This window comes from Prunus avium, chromosome 2 (genome assembly GCF_965620075.1).
Source record: "Prunus avium chromosome 2, drPruAviu1.hap1.1, whole genome shotgun sequence".
Lineage (NCBI taxonomy): Eukaryota > Viridiplantae > Streptophyta > Magnoliopsida > Rosales > Rosaceae > Prunus > Prunus avium.
In genome coordinates, this window is record NC_142285.1 from 3,972,674 (window position 1) to 3,990,327 (window position 17,654).

The 17,654-nt window shown below is 38.3% G+C and overlaps 1 protein-coding gene and 1 long non-coding RNA gene across 2 annotated transcripts; both read left to right on the plus strand.

The window, feature by feature from the left end:
- The first annotated feature begins 2,479 nt into the window (after positions 1–2,479).
- Positions 2,480–4,007, plus strand: LOC110767110 (putative disease resistance protein At4g27220). The gene has a single exon (XM_088248464.1). The coding sequence runs from the start codon at positions 2,480–2,482 to the stop codon at positions 3,803–3,805; it is 1,326 nt and encodes a 441-aa protein (XP_088104590.1). The 3' UTR covers positions 3,806–4,007.
- Positions 4,008–4,026: 19 nt separating this feature from the next.
- On the plus strand, positions 4,027–7,534 carry LOC148296286 (uncharacterized). Its single transcript, XR_015833982.1, has 3 exons — positions 4,027–4,854; positions 5,367–5,698; positions 7,305–7,534. It is a non-coding gene; the product is annotated as an uncharacterized LOC148296286 (long non-coding RNA).
- Positions 7,535–17,654: the final 10,120 nt, after the last annotated feature.

Below are 17,654 nucleotides of genomic sequence, written 5' to 3' on the forward strand. Positions count from 1 at the left end.
GAGAAAGTCATTTCCTTTATACCTGAGGAGGCAGAGAGAGCCGTGGTCAGTGCGATGGAGAAAAAAAAAACAATATAAATATTATAATAGATTTAAATAAAACAAAAGAAAATACTAACAAATATAAATTTAAGGATAAAACTTGTATTAATTTTGTGCTCATCAAATACCCCCAAACCTATATTTTGCTAGTCCTCGAGCAAAAGAAAATAAAAACTAAGTAGAAAAGAGGGAAGGGACGTGTTGGCGCGCAGAGGCAGCTTTCAACATTGAAGCAGAAAACATGGAAAGTAAAAGTAAAGGTAAAGAATTTCTCCCCTCTAAAAACACGAGGTTGCAAAACGCTTGGGAAACAAAGGGATCCGAGAGAAAAGCAAACTCATAAGCCGAAGTCTATATAACCCGTCTCGGTTGAGTTGAGGTTGCGTCTGTATTTCATCCTGAAAACTCAGAGTAAAGCATCAATAAGCAAGAAACACAAATCACAATGGCAACCTCACCCACTTCCCTCGATGATCTGAATTTGGAGTTGGCCCTTGCGCCACCATTGGCTCAAGTAAGTGCTCCTCCGAACTCTGTCTTCCCAAACTCCACATATTATCATGGCTCGGCCTCAACCTTTGTTGAGGCCATACCGAACAAGGCAATGCTACTAGGTGGCATGATTGGCACTGGGCTCACACCGGCGGAGCATTGGCAAATAGCACACAGGCCTGATAGGGTTGCGGTAGAGGAGACCCACACGCTGACCATGCACCATGCGGCCTCAGCTACAAATATAGGCCTGCGACTACTGGAGAGGACGCGAGAGTGCGCAGCACTAACTAATGAAGTTGCATCCCTGAAGGCCCAAGTGACAGAATTGCAGAGAAGGCTCTACTTTACCAACCAGCATATAGAAGCACTGCAGAAGAGGAATGCAGATCATGAGGAGCTACTGCAAGTGTTACAAGCTATAGCACATAGAGGCAATTAGCTGATGCCTCAGGTGGCTCAGAATGCAAGTGTTACTACCGTTGTAACTCCACTGTAAATTACTACACCCGTTGTAACTCCACCCATAGTCCACTATAATAAATTATTATAATTATACATTATAATCATGGGCCAAGCGGGTTGGGCTTTGATGGGCCAAACGGGCCAAGCTATTTGCCAATGCTCCGCCGGTGTGAGCCCAGTGCCAATCATGCCACCTAGTAGCATTGCCTTGTTCGGTATGGCCTCAACAAAGGTTGAGGCCGAGCCATGATAATATGTGGAGTTTGGGAAGACAGAGTTCGGAGGAGCACTTACTTGAGCCAATGGTGGCGCAAGGGCCAACTCCAAATTCAGATCATCGAGGGAAGTGGGTGAGGTTGCCATTGTGATTTGTGTTTCTTGCTTATTGATGCTTTACTCTGAGTTTTCAGGATGAAATACAGACGCAACCTCAACTCAACCGAGACGGGTTATATAGACTTCGGCTTATGAGTTTGCTTTTCTCTCGGATCCCTTTGTTTCCCAAGCGTTTTGCAACCTCGTGTTTTTAGAGGGGAGAAATTCTTTACCTTTACTTTTACTTTCCATGTTTTCTGCTTCAATGTTGAAAGCTGCCTCTGCGCGCCAACACGTCCCTTCCCTCTTTTCTACTTAGTTTTTATTTTCTTTTGCTCGAGGACTAGCAAAATATAGGTTTGGGGGTATTTGATGAACACAAAATTAATACAAGTTTTATCCTTAAATTTATATTTGTTAGTATTTTCTTTTGTTTTATTTAAATCCATTATAATATTTATATTGTTTTTTTTTTCTCCACCGCACTGACCACGACTCTCTCTGCCTCCTCAGGTATAAAGGAAATGACTTTCTCTTTCCAATGGTTTTTTTTTTAAGTCTTTTGCTTGATGGATGGGGACCATTCTTAGCTTGTTGTTTATTGAGTTTCTAGTCACGGGCAATTTTGGGTTTATGAGATCCAAAGCACAAAAGTGCTCTTCATGATGATGGGCTCCAAGGTTAAATAAATAATTAGATTCTTTTAATTTTTAATTTTTATTTATTTTATAAAAAAAACTGTTTATTTATTTATATTGTTAGCCCATTTGGCCCGGCCCATTTTGGCCCATTTGGCCTGGCCCGATGAAGCCCGTAAAAGCCTAGCCCATGGGGCGGGCTCGGGCTTTGATTTTGTAGAAAAAGCCTAGCCCGGCCTAGCCCGTATATTTTAATTAATCTAATAAACCCGGCCCGGCCTAGCCCAAGCCCATTAGGCTTGGGCCGGGCTAGCCCAGCCTGGCCCATTGCCGATCCCTACGTGCAAACGTGGTGCCCAAGTTTGAAATCGCGGTATTCTCTAAGTAGGAAAGCCAAGAAGATTGCTCAGCGTGTACTTGATCTCAAACTAGGCGAAGAATTGAGCAATAATGTTGCCAATCCTCAACAGCTAGGGTTAATAATCTCTAGTGAAGGTTTTAAGGGTTTTGAATCCAGAAAAGATGTCATGAGTGATATGCTTAGTTCTCTGAGGAATGAAAAGACAAGAATAATTGGGATTTGCGGGATGGGAGGTGTGGGTAAAACCACAATGGTGAGAGAAATCATCAAGAGATTAGAAGGAACGAGTTTGTTTGATGATGTTGTGATAACAACTATCTCCGCAACCGTAAACATTAGGACAATTCAAACTGACATTGCAGATTCACTGGGTATGAAATTTGTCAAGGAAAGTGAATCTAGAAGAGCACCAAGTCTACATGAGAGAATCAAGCAGAGTAAAAGAATCCTGATTATATTAGATGATGTATGGTCAGAGCTTAAATTACAGGATGTAGGAATCCCTTTTGGTGTTGGACCTACAACTAATGAAGTTCATAAAGGATGCAAAATTTTGTTGACATCTCGGAATGAAGAAGTTTGTAAAGTAATGGGGTGTAAAGACATTTTTAAAGTCCAAGCCTTAAATAAAGAAGAAGCATGGGAGCTTTTCAGGGCGACTGTAGGTGAATCCTTGGACAATAATCATGATTTGTCGCATGTTGCAAAATTGATTGTTGATGAATGCAAAGGTTTACCCATCGCTATCATAACTGTTGGGAAGGCTCTTCTACCAAGTAATGGCAAGCATGAATGGAATACTACCTTGCAAGAACTGAAAAATTCCCTCCCTGAAAACATCACTGGAATGGAACGTGAGGTTTATTCTTGCATAAAATTGAGTTATGATAAATTGGATAGTGATGAAGTCAAGTCATGCCTTTTACTTTGTTGCTTATTTCCAGAAGATTATGATGTTCCGATTGAGTATTTGGTGAGGTATGGGTTGGGGCGAGCAACTTTTAGAAACACCAACACAGTCAAAGATGTAAGAGACAAAGTGCATTCTTTTGTTGAAAAATTAAAAAGAAGATTTTTGTTGCTGGATAGTGAAAAGGAAGAATGTATCAAAATGCATGACGTAGTTCGTGATGTTGCTATATCAATTTCCTCAAAAGATCCTCACAGATTTATGGTAAGATCGTTTGATGCGAAAGGTGAAGGTGGAGGATGGCTAGGAGTACAAAAAGTTACAAACCAAGAACATTGTAGTGCAATTTCGTTAATTGATGTTACATTGGATGAAAATATTACTAATGGTTTGGAGTGCCCAAAACTTGAGCTTCTGCAACTGAAAAATTCCTCCAGTAGTTCAGAATATTCCAACCATTTTAAAGGGTTGAGAGAACTCAAGGTTTTAGCTTTATTGGGGATGGATATGTCAGGTTACTTGGCCTCGAAAAGATCTCTACCGCTTGGAGAACCCAAGTACCTTCATACCTTGTGTCTATAGGATTGCAAATTGGGAGACATATCTCATGTTATTGGAAGATTGGAGAGTTTGGAGATCCTCAGCTTTGCTCGCTCTAAAATCAGTAAGTCACCTATAGAAATCGGACATCTTCAACGGTTAAGGATGCTAGATGCAACAGATTGTAAAGGACTTGAAGAAATTCCTCATGGTGTCTTATCCAACTTGAGGAGATTAGAAGAGTTGTACTTGGCCGTAAGCTTTCTCAATTGGGGGCAAGCAATATAAAGCAAGGATGAAACGAGTATGGCAAGCCTTGATGAGGTGATGTCTCTGTCTGATCATTTAAATGTCGTAGCCATAAAAATCCCTGATGTTCAGATGTTGCGAAATGATGAGTTTCTTTTAAAAAGCCAGCCTATAAGATTTCATGTATCTATCAATATTAGTTGGTCATACAGAAAAGATAGTTTCAAGAATCGAATGCCTGGTTATCTATTCGAAAATAGTTTGATGCTTCGTGGTGATGTAAAGGAATATTTGGAGATTGGAGCAGTTAGATACTTCTTGAAGCAATCTGAAGACTTACGCCTATACCACACATACAATTTAAAGTATGTCATTGAGGAGTTAGATGATGAAGGGGCTTTCAACACTTGAAAGTGTTATCAATCATGTATGACAACAACATAGAGTATCTTATGAATGGAACAGATTGGACTCGTCGTCGTCAACCTGCCTTCCCCATCTTAAAGTCAGCTACCTTCAACAATGTTTACAAACTAAAAGTTGTGTGTCGTGACAAACTGCCAGACAAGCACTCCTTTATGAACCTAAGATCCATTGCAATTGACAATTGTGATGAGTTAAAATATGTATGTTCACTATCCATAGCACAAAACTTGGTACAACTTCAAAGCTTAAAGGTTGAATATTGTGCTAAAGTGGAAGAGATCATATCAAAGGAGAGAATGGAAGATGATGATGCATCTCACAGGATAACTTTCCCAAGATTAACTGTTTTGGAGTTTTCTTATCTACGAAAGCTTCGTGGTTTCTACACGGGAAACCAAAGGGACTCCGCCTATGAGGTATGCATGTATACACTTTTGATGCTTGAATGGTATATACATGTTACTCTTTGGAATATGCTGCTTTTGTTGTGCTTGATATTGTCGGTCCAGTTCTCGAAGTTTATTTGGGTTGAACTTAATCATTTTTGGTCTGTTGGAGATTTTAGATATGTTTTAAATTTTTGCAACTATTTTATAGATATTAAATAAAAAATTATCTCTGAAAAAGTCACTTGAATCGGATATCATTTGATAGCTCAATTAAAATATTGTGATTTTAAGGCAATTTGGAAATAAGACAAATGTTTCTTGGTAATCTTGAGTGGTGGGAAAAATGTTTATTGGTAAATAGTAATTGAGGGAAATAGTGGGTATGAAAAGGATTTCTCAAAATTTATGACAGAGGATGTGGGAATATAATTAAGGCAATTTGGAAATAAGACAAATGGTGGAAGTTCATTACTTATGTATTTCTTTCTTTTTGGCTCATGTATAAATTCATTATTTATGTAGAATTAATTAATGTACAGATTATAAAGCCCAATGATAAAAGTGTGAACAAGATGAAAGAGACTAGGAATGACAATCAAGTTGCTGGGTCGACCTCGTTTAAATCAAAAGTAGCACAAGTGAGAGCAAGTTGTAATGCACTATTTCCTTCAAATTGCATTTCATGGTTACCAAATCTAGAGGAGCTAGAAATGGTCTCTTTGAGAAGAGAGCAACAATTAGAGGACTCTTTGACAAGCGAGCAAGGGTCAAAAGAAAACAATGAACCAGTAGTCAATGTGGTATTTGATTTAGAAGGGCATGACTCAGCATTTTCTCAATTACAGCATTTGAAGTGTGGTATTTAAATGAGGTATGTATGTGTTTGTTTGCATGTGATTTTTATAGCGATTTTAGAGTGCCTTGGATTGCATGGAGGTAAGTAACTTGAAGTTTAGAGCATGTACAACTAGAGATTCTACCTTCTGTGAGTAAAATATAGTAGGTACCCATAGCACAAATATCACGTATTAAAATTCATGATAAGCAATTAGCCACGCCATCAGAAACAGCTTTATTCAGACCATAAAATAAAATAAAAACAGCTTTATTATGATATGACCCATGCGCCGTGCTACTTGTTTTCTTGTTACTAAAAATAAAAAAATAACAATACTATTGCTTTATGATATGACCCATATGCCACAGCTTTAGGATATTAGACATTATTTATAATATTAATTCTATGCATTACTCAAATTTTAAGTTATATGTCGTCGATTAATCTCATAACACATGAGTGAACGAAGTACCATATAATAATTTCTCTGTAGAAAGAGCAAAGGAGTCGAACATGAAGTTGTCGCCTTTGTGAGTAATACGCTGAAGCCGCTCATTGATTTATTGAGCTGTCATCAAATAACACTATTTTTCTTCTTTTACATCACAAGGAGCATTTGTGGAAGAACGTTCGACCTGGATTCCAAGGTTTTCAAAATGTAAGATCTTTAACAATTCACCTTTGTACGAGTCTGAAATATCTATGCCCCTATGAAATTTACAAGCTCCTTGTGAATCTCCAAGAATTCAAAATAGACGAATGTGGGAATATGGAAACTATAGTACTGGCAGCTGCTTCCACATAGGACAATATCCATGAAGAAGGGAAAGAGACAGGTGGCAGTGGCGCGATGACTTTGTTTCCCAAACTACTCAATAGCTTCGCACTATATAGGTTGCCAAGACTAGAGAGATTTTGCCCTGATGCCTATTCTTTTGCATGGTCCTCCTCCACGAGAAGTATGCACTTGAGAAATTGTCCCAAATTAAAGACATTGGGTTTTGCACTAGTAAGCAAAAAGTTGCCTGCAGCAGTTGCAAAGAATTTGAGTGATGATCATGTAAGAGATAGAGAAGAATCAGGATTTGGATGTGCATCATCAACTGGATCTGGATCTGGATTTGGATGTGTGCCACTAGTTTGCTTACAAAGTCGTCCATCTACTCGCAACTTTACTTAAATATTGCCCCGCCCTGTAAATAGAGAGGTACGTCATTATTCTAAAGATATTTAGTTTCTATTTTGTGAAAATTGGTCTTAGGTACAGATGTCATTGAAGATAAATGATAAATAAAATAAAAAAGAAAAGTTAAATGGGCTTGGCCTAAGCACGGCCCATGACAATTGTAAACACTTGTTCATTTTCATTTGGGAAATGATCACCATTATTTTCGCAAACAGTCTTATTGATATCTAGAATGTGATAATATACAATACTTAAACTGCTTAGTTAAACAATAAACAATACTGGTACATTCTTTTTATACGAATACTGGTAACTAGCTTAGCTCAACAATAAACAATTCATTTTTCTTTTTTAAACAATGTTCTTGATTTCTAGAATGTGATAGTATCCCATATGTTTATGATTGAAACACTAACAAATTAATATACAATTACTTTTCTACCCTTTTGGCAGGTTACGCCGGCAAATCTTCAGACCTCAAGTGCTAGCCACAATCTAGAAAATCTCCATGTAGAAAGTTGCGATATATTGGAAGTGATATTTTTGGTTCAGGAAACCCCTTCTACTCAAGCATTTGATAAGCTAAGCGAATTGGAGTTGGGGTCGTTACCAATGCTGAGCCACATATGGGAAAAGGGTTTACAAGTTAGCTCAGGCTTTGGAAACTTGAAATCACTGTATGTATGGGCCGTGACAATTTGAGATACTTGTTTTCACTGTACATAGCCAAACTTCTTACCTGCCTTGAGACAATAAAAGTTTCCAGTTGTAGGGCGATGGAGAAAATTGTTGGAGAGGTAGAAGGAGGAGGAGAAAGTGTTGAGGATGAATTGACATTTCCGCATCTGAATGATATCAAACTTAAGAATTTACCCAAACTTGAATCTTTCTGCTCTCAAGCTTATACTTTGAAGTGGCCAACCTTGGAGAAAGTAGAAGTTGATGAGTGTCCAAAATTAAAAGCATTTGCTCCTGAGTCTCTATATGTATAAGCAGCCGATATGTGTCTATAAAGCGTCCACGTGGAAAGAAAAGAAGGTATGTTTTCAATTGAACCAAGCACTATGGTCGGTCACTATAAAATCAGTAGAAGATATATATAGCTTAATATATTTTCTTGAATTGGCGTTGCTTTTTATTTTTCTTTGCCTTATCTTTCTTATGTCATTAGTCCATCTCCACATTTTTTATAATTATTATTTTTAAACTTCTTTTCAGGATTAACTATTGTTTAAGCATTAGAGAATAATTTCTATACCATAATTTTGTCTCTAATTGGCACAGAGAAGCCATAAACCCCTGATACCTAAGCTCTATGTTCTTTAAGATTATACTACGTACCCTGATAACACGAATGTAACTCAATAAAAATTACACTAATTTACTTATATGCTTAGGAATTAGGCTTTTAATTGAGCTCATTCCCATGATAGTACTCAACTTTACGATATACGCCTATCATGGACTATAATACAAAATAATCTATAATCATAATAAACGCTTAAATCTAAACTCTCATGAACTATTTAATAAAAAATAAAATAAAAATTGGATTTATTTGAAATGTCTATATATGGCTCGTTAAAATGGTTCTAAGGATGGTATCATATTTTAAAGTAGTACTTAACCATTAATATTTGTCCATGTAGCAGTAGCACTTGCATTATATCCATTACATGCATTTTCTATTTTAATCATAGATAATAATTTTTTATTCTCTATTTTGCATAATCTTTGAGAAGAATATCATCAGAAGCCAAGAAGCTAGGGACAAGACTACATGATATGTTGCGGTGCACATCTACAAGATACCATGACATACCAATTTCGTTACCGTCGCTTTCATCACTGATTATACATGTTCTTTGTTAATGTAACTCATATCCTGCCATTGCATCTCTTTGATCAGATAATTTAGTTATTATCTTTAGTTGTATTATAAAACTGGATTTATTTGGACCTTCCTTTTCATATGTAATATTACCATATTGAATCTTTGGATGTTTGGCTCAACTGTTGGTATCTAGTTAATCAAATTACAAGCATGATAGTCAGGGGCGACCCTGAGGGTGTGCAAGTGGTGCCACCGCACAGGTTGAAAATTGTGCTAAAGTGGAAGAGATCATATCAAAGGAGAGAATGGAAGATGATAATGCATCTCACAGGATAACTTTCCCAAGATTAACTATTTTGAAGCTTTTTCGTCTACCAATGCTCTGTGGTTTCTACACGGGAAACCAACGGGACTCCAACTATGAGGTATGTATGTATACACTTTTGATGCTTGAATGGTATATACTTGTTACTCATTGGAATATGCTGCTTTTATTGTGTTTGATATTTTCGGTCCAGTTCTTGAAATTGATTTGGGTTGAACTTAATCATTTTTGGTCTGTTGGAGATTTTAGATGCGTTTCAAATTTTTGCAACTATTTTATAGATATTCAATAAAAAATTATCTCTGCAAAAGTCACTTGAATCGGATATCATTTGATAGCTCAATTAAAATATTGTGATTTTAAGGCAATTTGGAAATAAGACAAATGTTTCTTGGTAATCTTGAGTGGTGGGAAAAATGTTTATTGGTAAATAGTAATGGAGGGAAATAGTGGGTATGAAAAGGATTTCTCAAAATTTATGACAGAGGATGTGGGAATATAATTAAGGCAATTTGGAAATAAGACAAATGGTGGAAGTTCATTACTTATGTATTTCTGACTTTTTGGCTCATGTGTAAGTTCATTATTTATTTATGTAGAATGAATTAATGTACAGATTAGGAATGACAATCAAGTTGCTGTGTCGACCTCATCTAAATCAAAAGTAGCACAAGTGGGAGCAAGGTGTAACGCACTATTTCCTTCAAATTGCATTTCATGGTTACCAAATCTAGAGGAACTACGAGTGGTGTATTTGAGAAGAGAGCAACAATCAGAGGACACTTTGACAAGCGAGCAAGGGTCAAAAGAAAACAATGAACCTGTAGTCAATGTGGTATTTGATTTAGAAGGGCATAACTCAGCATTTTCTCAATTACGGACATTTGAAGTGTGGTGGTTAAATGAGGTATGTATGTGTTTGTTTGCATGTGATTTTCATAGCGATTTTAGAGTGCCTTGGATTGCATGGAGGTAAGTAACTTGAAGTTTATAGCATGTACAACTAGAGATGCTACCTTCTGTGAGTAAAATATAGTAGGTACCCATAGCACATATATCACGTGCTAAAATTCATGATAAGCAACCAGCCACGCCATCAGAAACAAAAAAATAATTAAAGAATCACGTGCCCTGATTTTGGGTCCAATATCACACCACAGAGCTACTCAGAAAATAGCTTTATTCATACACCCAAAAAAAACAGCTTTATGATATGACCCATGTGTCGTGCTACTTGTTTTCTTGTTACTAAAAATGAAAAAATAACAATACCTGTACTACAACTATTGCTTTATGATATGACCCATATGCCCCCCCAGCTTTAGGATATTAGACATTATTTATAATATTAATTCTATGCATTACTCAAATTTTAAGTTATATGTCGTCTATTAATCTCATAACACATGAGCGAACGAAGGCGTGACTTTATTTTAGTACCATATAATAATTTCTCTGTAGAAAGAGTAAAGGAGTCAAACATGAAGTTGTCGCCTTTATGAGTTATAAGTGGAAGCCACTCACTGATTTATTGAGTTGTCATCAAATAACACTATTTTTCTTCTTTTACATCACAAGGAGCATTTGTGGAAGAACGTTCAACCTAGATTCCAAGGTTTTCAAAATGTAAGATCTTTAACAATTTACGAATGTGGCAGTCTGAAATATCTATGCCCCTATGAAATTTACAAGCTCCTTGTGAATCTCCAAGAAGTCGAAATAAAGGAATGTGAGAATATGGAAACTATAGTACTGGCATCTGCTTCCACAGAGGACAATGTCCATGAAGAAGGGAAAGAGACAAGTGGCAGTGGCGTGATGACTTTGTTTCCCAAACTGATCAATAGCTTCATATTATCCGACTTGCCAAACCTCGAGAGATTTTGCCCTAATGCCTATTCTTTTGCATGGTCCTCCTACATGAGAAGTATGCACTTGAGAAATTGTCCCAAATTAAAGACATTGGGTTTTGCACTAGTAAGCAAAAAGTTGCCTGCAGCAGTTGCAAAGAATTTGAGTGATGATCATGTAAGAGATAGAGAAGAATCAGGATCTGGATGTGCATCATCAACTGGATCTGGATTTGGATTTGGATGTGCGCCACTAGTCTGCTTACAAAGTCGTCCATCTACTCGCAACTTTACTCAAATATTGCCCCGCCCTGTAAATAGAGAGGTACGTCATTATTCTAAAGATATTTAGTGTCTATTTTGTGAAAATTGGTCTTAGGTACATATGTCTTTGAAGATAAATGATAAATAAAATAAAAAAGAAAAGTTAAATGGGCTTGGCCCAAGCACGGCCCATGACAATTGTAAACACTTGTTCATTTTCTTTTGGGAAATGATCACCATTATTTTCGCAAACAGTCTTATTGATATCTAGAATGTGATAATATACAATAATTAAACTGCTTAGTTAAATAATAAACAATACTGGTACATTCTTTTTATACGAATACTGGTAACTAGCTTAGTTCAACAATAAACAATTCATTTTTCATTTTTAAACAACGTTCTTGATTTCTAGAATGTGATAATATCTCATATGTTTATGATTGAAACACTAACAAATTAATATACAATTACTTTTCTACCATTTTGCCAGGTTACGCCGGCAAATCTTCAGACCTCAAGTGCTAGCGACAATCTAGAAGATCTGCTTGTAATCAGGTGTGATTTATTGGAAATGATATTTTTGGTTCAGGAAACCCCTTCTACTCAAGCATTTGATAAGCTGAGGACATTGACATTGTGGACTTTACCAACGCTGAGCCACATATGGGAAAAGGGTTTACAAGTTAGCTCAGGCTTTGGAAACCTGAGATCACTGAATGTATGGGACTGTGGCAATTTGAGATACTTGTTTTCATTGCACATAGCCAAACTTCTTACCTGCCTTGAGACAATACAAGTTTCCAGTTGTAGTGCGATGGAGAAAATTGTTGGAGAGGTAGAAGGAGGAGGAGAAAGTATTGAGGATGAATTGACATTTCCGCACGTGAAGTATATCGAACTTAGGAGTTTACCCAAACTTGAATTTTTCTGCTCTCAAGCTTATACTTTGAAGTGGCCAGCCTTGGAGAAAGTGAAAGTTTATAAGTGTCCAAAATTAAAAGCGTTTGCTCCTCCTGAGTCTATATATGCATAAGCAACCGACATGCGTCTATGAAGCGTCCACGTGGAAAGAAAAGAAGGTGTGTTTTCAATTCAACCAAGCACTCTCGTCGGTCTCTATAAAATCAATAGAAGATATATATAGCTTAATATATTTTCATGAATTGGCGTTGCTTTTTATTTTTCTTTGCCTTATCTTTCTTATGTCATTAGTCCATCTCCACATTTATTATTATTATTATTATTAAACTTCTTTTCAGGATTTACTATTGTTTAAGCGTTAGAGAATAATTTCTATACCATAATTTTGTCTCTAATTGGCACAGAGAAGCCATAAACCCGTGATACCTAAGCTCTATGTTCTTAAAGATTATACTAAGTACCCTGATAACACAAATGTAACTCAATAAAAATTACCCTAATTTACCTAAGCTCATTCCCATGATATACGCCCATCATACAAAATAATCTCTAATCATAATAAACGCTTAAATCTAAACTCTCATGAAATATTTAATAAAAAATAAAATAAAAATTCGATTTATTTGAAATATCTATATATGGCTCGTGAAAATGGTTCTAAGGATGGTATCATATTTTAAAGTAGTACTTAACCATTAATATTTTTCCAGTAGCAGTAGCACTTGCATAATATCCATTACATGCATTTTCTATTTTAATCATAGATAGTAATTTTTTATTCTTTATTTTGCATAATCTTTGAGAAGAATATCATCAGAAGCCAAGAAGCTAGGGACAAGACTACATGATAAGTTGCGGTGCACATCTACAAGATACCATGACATACCAATTTCGTTACCGTCGCTTTCATCACTGATTATACATGTTCTTTGTTAATGTGCCTCATATCCTGCCACTGCATCTCTTTGATCAGATAATATCTCAGTCAGCTTGGGACAATTTTTTAGTCTCGGCAAACCAACATATCTTCGAAAGTCAATTCTTGTAGAGATCTGAATGGCTTAACTCCACAAGTATCATTGCCATAAAACTCAGGACCTATCTCCACCACGTTGTTTAACCCGAAAATATGGACGGCAGTTGCCCCAGCGATGGCAATAAGGAACAATGTTTACAATCTCTAATAAGTTCAATAGAAGATAGATTAGAGAAAGAGTTGTCTCCTAACCAACCTGTAAATCTTATACCCCCATAAGATTCAATCACAAGGTCTTTGACGTTTGTACGAGGCTGGAGCTTTTGGAGCAGTTCTCCATCTTTTGCTGGATCCTCAGTTATACCATCTCCCCATCTCATTATTAGTTTATCCAGATCCTTCTTGCCGCTCATGATATTCGCTTCCAAAGCATCCTCGTCATGCGCAATGTTACCAAGTCCTGAGATCACAAGCTTTTAAAACTCTAATGTAATGGCCAGTGTGTTTGTCTAAGACAAAATATGGTAACAATTGGAGCTCTTTGAGCTTCCCCATATTTGGCGGCATCCCAAGTTGATTGGTAACTCAACAAGAGCTTTACAATTGAGCTGATAGTCCTTGCGATGATGGCTTTAGTTTCCTTGGAATTAATCACCATTGAGCGTCTATTCGTCATTTCAGCAAACAAAGCCATGCAATTTGTTACTATTTTGTCCTTTTAATTAATTTTTCTTTTGGAGACATTAATTTATTGACTTGCAAGTACGTAGTTGAGTGTATAACTATAAATTATTATATCTTTTTTTTATAAAGGAAAATTAAGATTTCATTACCACCAACCATCAATTACAAAGAAACAATATCTAAAATATGTGGTCTTGTTAAAACCTTCCTAAAGAAAATTCAATGGGACAAAACTTCAGGATAGGAAAGAATGCCACACATACCAAAACAATACAAAAATTGTACATGGAGGACTGGCCTCCAGCCAAAACGCAAGGCTACGGTCTCGAAGATTGAATCTGGAAATTTGATGGGCAACCTTATTCGTTTGGTGAGAGATAATGTCAAACGGACACCTGAAGTAGAAAGGAGAGTTGTGAGCGAATTTCTTCCACTAGTCTACCCGCCGCAGCAAAACAAACGGCATCAGAATTCACAAGGTTAACGGCGATAAGAGTGTCCGACTCAAGAATCAAGTGGCGTGAACGAAGCATCAGCCGCAAAGGACAAACCAGATTTCATAGAATAAAGCTCAGTGGCCAACACAGAGAGCATACTAGGTGCAGCCATAGCCACCGCACCAGCAAGGTCCCCATCAAAATCCCGAACAATGTTACCAATTCCGTGGGATCCATCGTTCATATCCACTGCAACATCAACATTTAATTTAAAATACCCAGTCAGCGGCAGTTGGCACCGAACCACATTAGACTGCTGTTTCCCTCTTTTCGGCCGGGTGGGCCGATTGAAGGAGTTTTTGGTCCTTCTTCTTTTTTGAGTGCGGGGCGTGCCACCACCAAGCCCCGAATTTGGGCTTGAATGGAATGTGAGTAGATGGATGTGTTGCGTCCGAGATCTGACTTTAATCAAACGATTGTTCGGCCGAGCAAGGAACCTCCTCACGGCCTAGGTTCTTTCACTACCTCGGGGTCAAGGCTTTATGTGAGCGACCAAATGATGTGGAGTGGGTGGAGATTAAGATTGAAGGTGAAACGTAATGAAACGAAAAATAAGTGCGTAAAGTAAAGGTGCTTAAACTTAAATATAATTTAAAGACAAATGCGTAAAGTAAAGTGCGAAAGATAAATAACGTAAATACGAGAATTAAAGTACGATAAAATGAATCAAAGCAATAACTAAAGTAAGAACGAAATGAAAGCGATAAGAACAATAAAGTAAAATGAACTTGTAATTAAACTTCATTGAAGTGCGATAACAATGAAATGTAAAGGAATCGAAATAAACTTGAATTTAAATGACAAGAAATATAAACTTACACTAGAAAAATGAAGAACTCACTATACTAGGTGCTTGAAAAATAAAATCCTAAGTCTAGGAAAAGAAAAGTGCGAGACGAAAGATAGGTTTGTCTGTTTGATGTTGTGTGTCTTCTGCCTTCACTTGGTGAGGTTTATATATGGCATTCGTCAGCCCATGGGCTGACCATTGAATGGCCAAAGGTCAACTCTTTTAAAATTCTTTCCTTTCGAGGCCCCCTAAATCCGTGGATCACGCCGGCGGAGATATTATGGTTACTTGATTTTCTCTCGTTTTGGAAAATTCCGAATAGTCATCAACGTCCTTGATTTCTTCCCTTGTGAGGCCTTCGTCATGTGCACATAATCCTCCGGAAATCTTGGGCGTGAATCTGTGGCTTTGGCTTGGACCTCCGAGATTTCATCTCGTGCCCTTTGAGTTTTTAGAATTCTAGAGTTGGCCGACCATCCGCCAAAGTGGGTGGTATGGGAACTCCAAAGATTTGGATGTTGGGCTTGGCCCCACGTTGGACTAATATTGGGAACTCGGCGGACATACCTCCCGTCGAACTTAAACTCCCTTGGTGGAAATACCTCCCGCCGAACTTAAACTCTCTCGGCCCAACTTTGCTTGCCCAAGTGTTGCGAGAAGGGCGCCTGGGTGAGCAAGAAGAAAATCCGCCCCTGCCCAACTTTTTGTAAGAGGAGTGGCTGACCAAGGTATTTAAGGAGTGTCCGGCCCAACTTTTTGAGAAGGATATGCTCGGCCGCTTTTGCAAGGATACGCCCAATCCTTTTTGCAAAGGGAAGCGCCCGACCAAATGTTTGAGAAGGCACCATGGCCTTTGAAGAAAACACCTCGGCCACCTTTTTGAGAAAGCACCTCGGCCGCTAAGAAGTCTGCCGCTAGGAATTCTTCGGCCACTAGGAATCCCGCCGCTAGAAATTCTTTGGCCGCTAGGAATCCTCGGCCGCCATGAATTCTCGGCCGCCATGAATTCTCAGCCGCCTAGGTATTCTTCGGTCGCCATGAATTCTCGGCCGCCTAGGAATTCTTCGCATTAATCCGGCTGCTTGCATTTTTGGAAGTTGCCCAACTTGATTCGGCCCCAGCTGATTCGGTCGTGCCCAGCCGCATTTCTTTGCCCAGCTCTACAATTGAGAGCCCGACCATATCTCCACCAAAACTCGGCCGCGTCTTCTAGCTGCGTGGTCCGACCGCACTCTCCAGCCAAGCTCGAACACAGCCCGGCCCATTCTTTCAGCCACGCAGCCTTGCCCATTCTCCTAGCCACGTATCCCGGCCGCATATTAGCAATTCAATACCCGGCCGCCTATTCTCCAAATCTCGAACTATTTCGGCGTAAATAGACTGTAGCCCAGCCGCTCGTGTTTCCGAAAAGTGCCCAGGTTGAGTGAATTTTCACCACGCCCAAACAACTGCAAAGAAGCCCTCCTATGACGATCCAAAATATCAGCTTTGTATTCGACATCATAGTTCTTTACCCGACAAAGAATCTCCCATACTTGTAGAGCACCAACACCAAACAGCACATTAACTCTCAGACGACAAAAAAGAAAAACAGCACATTAACTATACATATTATATTAAGTATTCTTTCCGTCTTTTTTCATATATAATTGTTGGTCTTTCTTCCTGTTAAGTATTCTTTTCGCCTAACGTCGCGTTGGGCCTGCTCGGAAGAACACAGGAATCGTTGGACCTACACCAATGCCCCGATTGTGTCTTTTTGACCCGCGCAGATGTTACTTCAATATTCAACGAAATTGAAAGTTGAATCAGGTTGATAAGAGGTCCGGTTCAGCCCTATCTTGGGCCTAACCTTCGAGCCTCCTCTGATTCGTGAGTTCTGCTTGGTAGGCGTGCCACTGTTGGAGATATGACCAGTCCAACAGACCTGGTATGAGCAGATGTGGTTAGTATGATGTGGAGTTTGCGCCTTCTTTCTGAACCTCTGTTCAAGCCATTGTGCACCAGGTGGGGTACTGGCCTGGATCAGTTCTTTTCTATGCCCCGGTTAAGAGGACTTCACAATTCTTTCTCTCGTGTGTATGTCAGCTATGGTTGGTGCGAGCAATACCTATCCACGCAAGGGGAAGAGACAAAGTTCTTGGTCAGCCAGTACCCTGTGTGGGCTTGTAGACCTAAATTCAAATATGTATATATATGTTTTTTTTTTAACACAACTTCGGGCCCAACTGTGTGCCTTTCGGGCCCGATTGGTCTGTATCCCTCAAGCCTAAGTGGCCCGATTCGGGCTAAACAACCCTTCGTGATATTTGCAATTTAAATGAAATGAAAATGAAACAATTTAAGTATGACAGACACAGAAATAGAAGCGAGCATGAGCGCAACATGATTCTTTGAATATGAGTTCCATCGTTTTCATTTACTTAGTTCTTAAATTAGTGAGAAAGATAACAGAAATCCATGCTCATTAATCCCAAACTAAGAAATACATTATCACTGCGATCTAAGGTTCATAGCCTGCTATATTATACAAATTCAAATTGAACATTTTCAGAAGTTAATCGTACCATGGGAATGGCAGAGAAATAAAAAGACGAACGCAGAGATCGTCTGGGTGTCTGAAGTCTGGGCGAAGTAACTGGAATGCTTTGAGTGCTTT

Bases quoted from the DNA above. Each gene is read 5' to 3' on its own strand.
- LOC110767110 (XM_088248464.1), top strand. From the start codon at position 2,480: ATGAGTGATATGCTTAGTTCTCTGAGGAATGAAAAGACAAGAATAATT.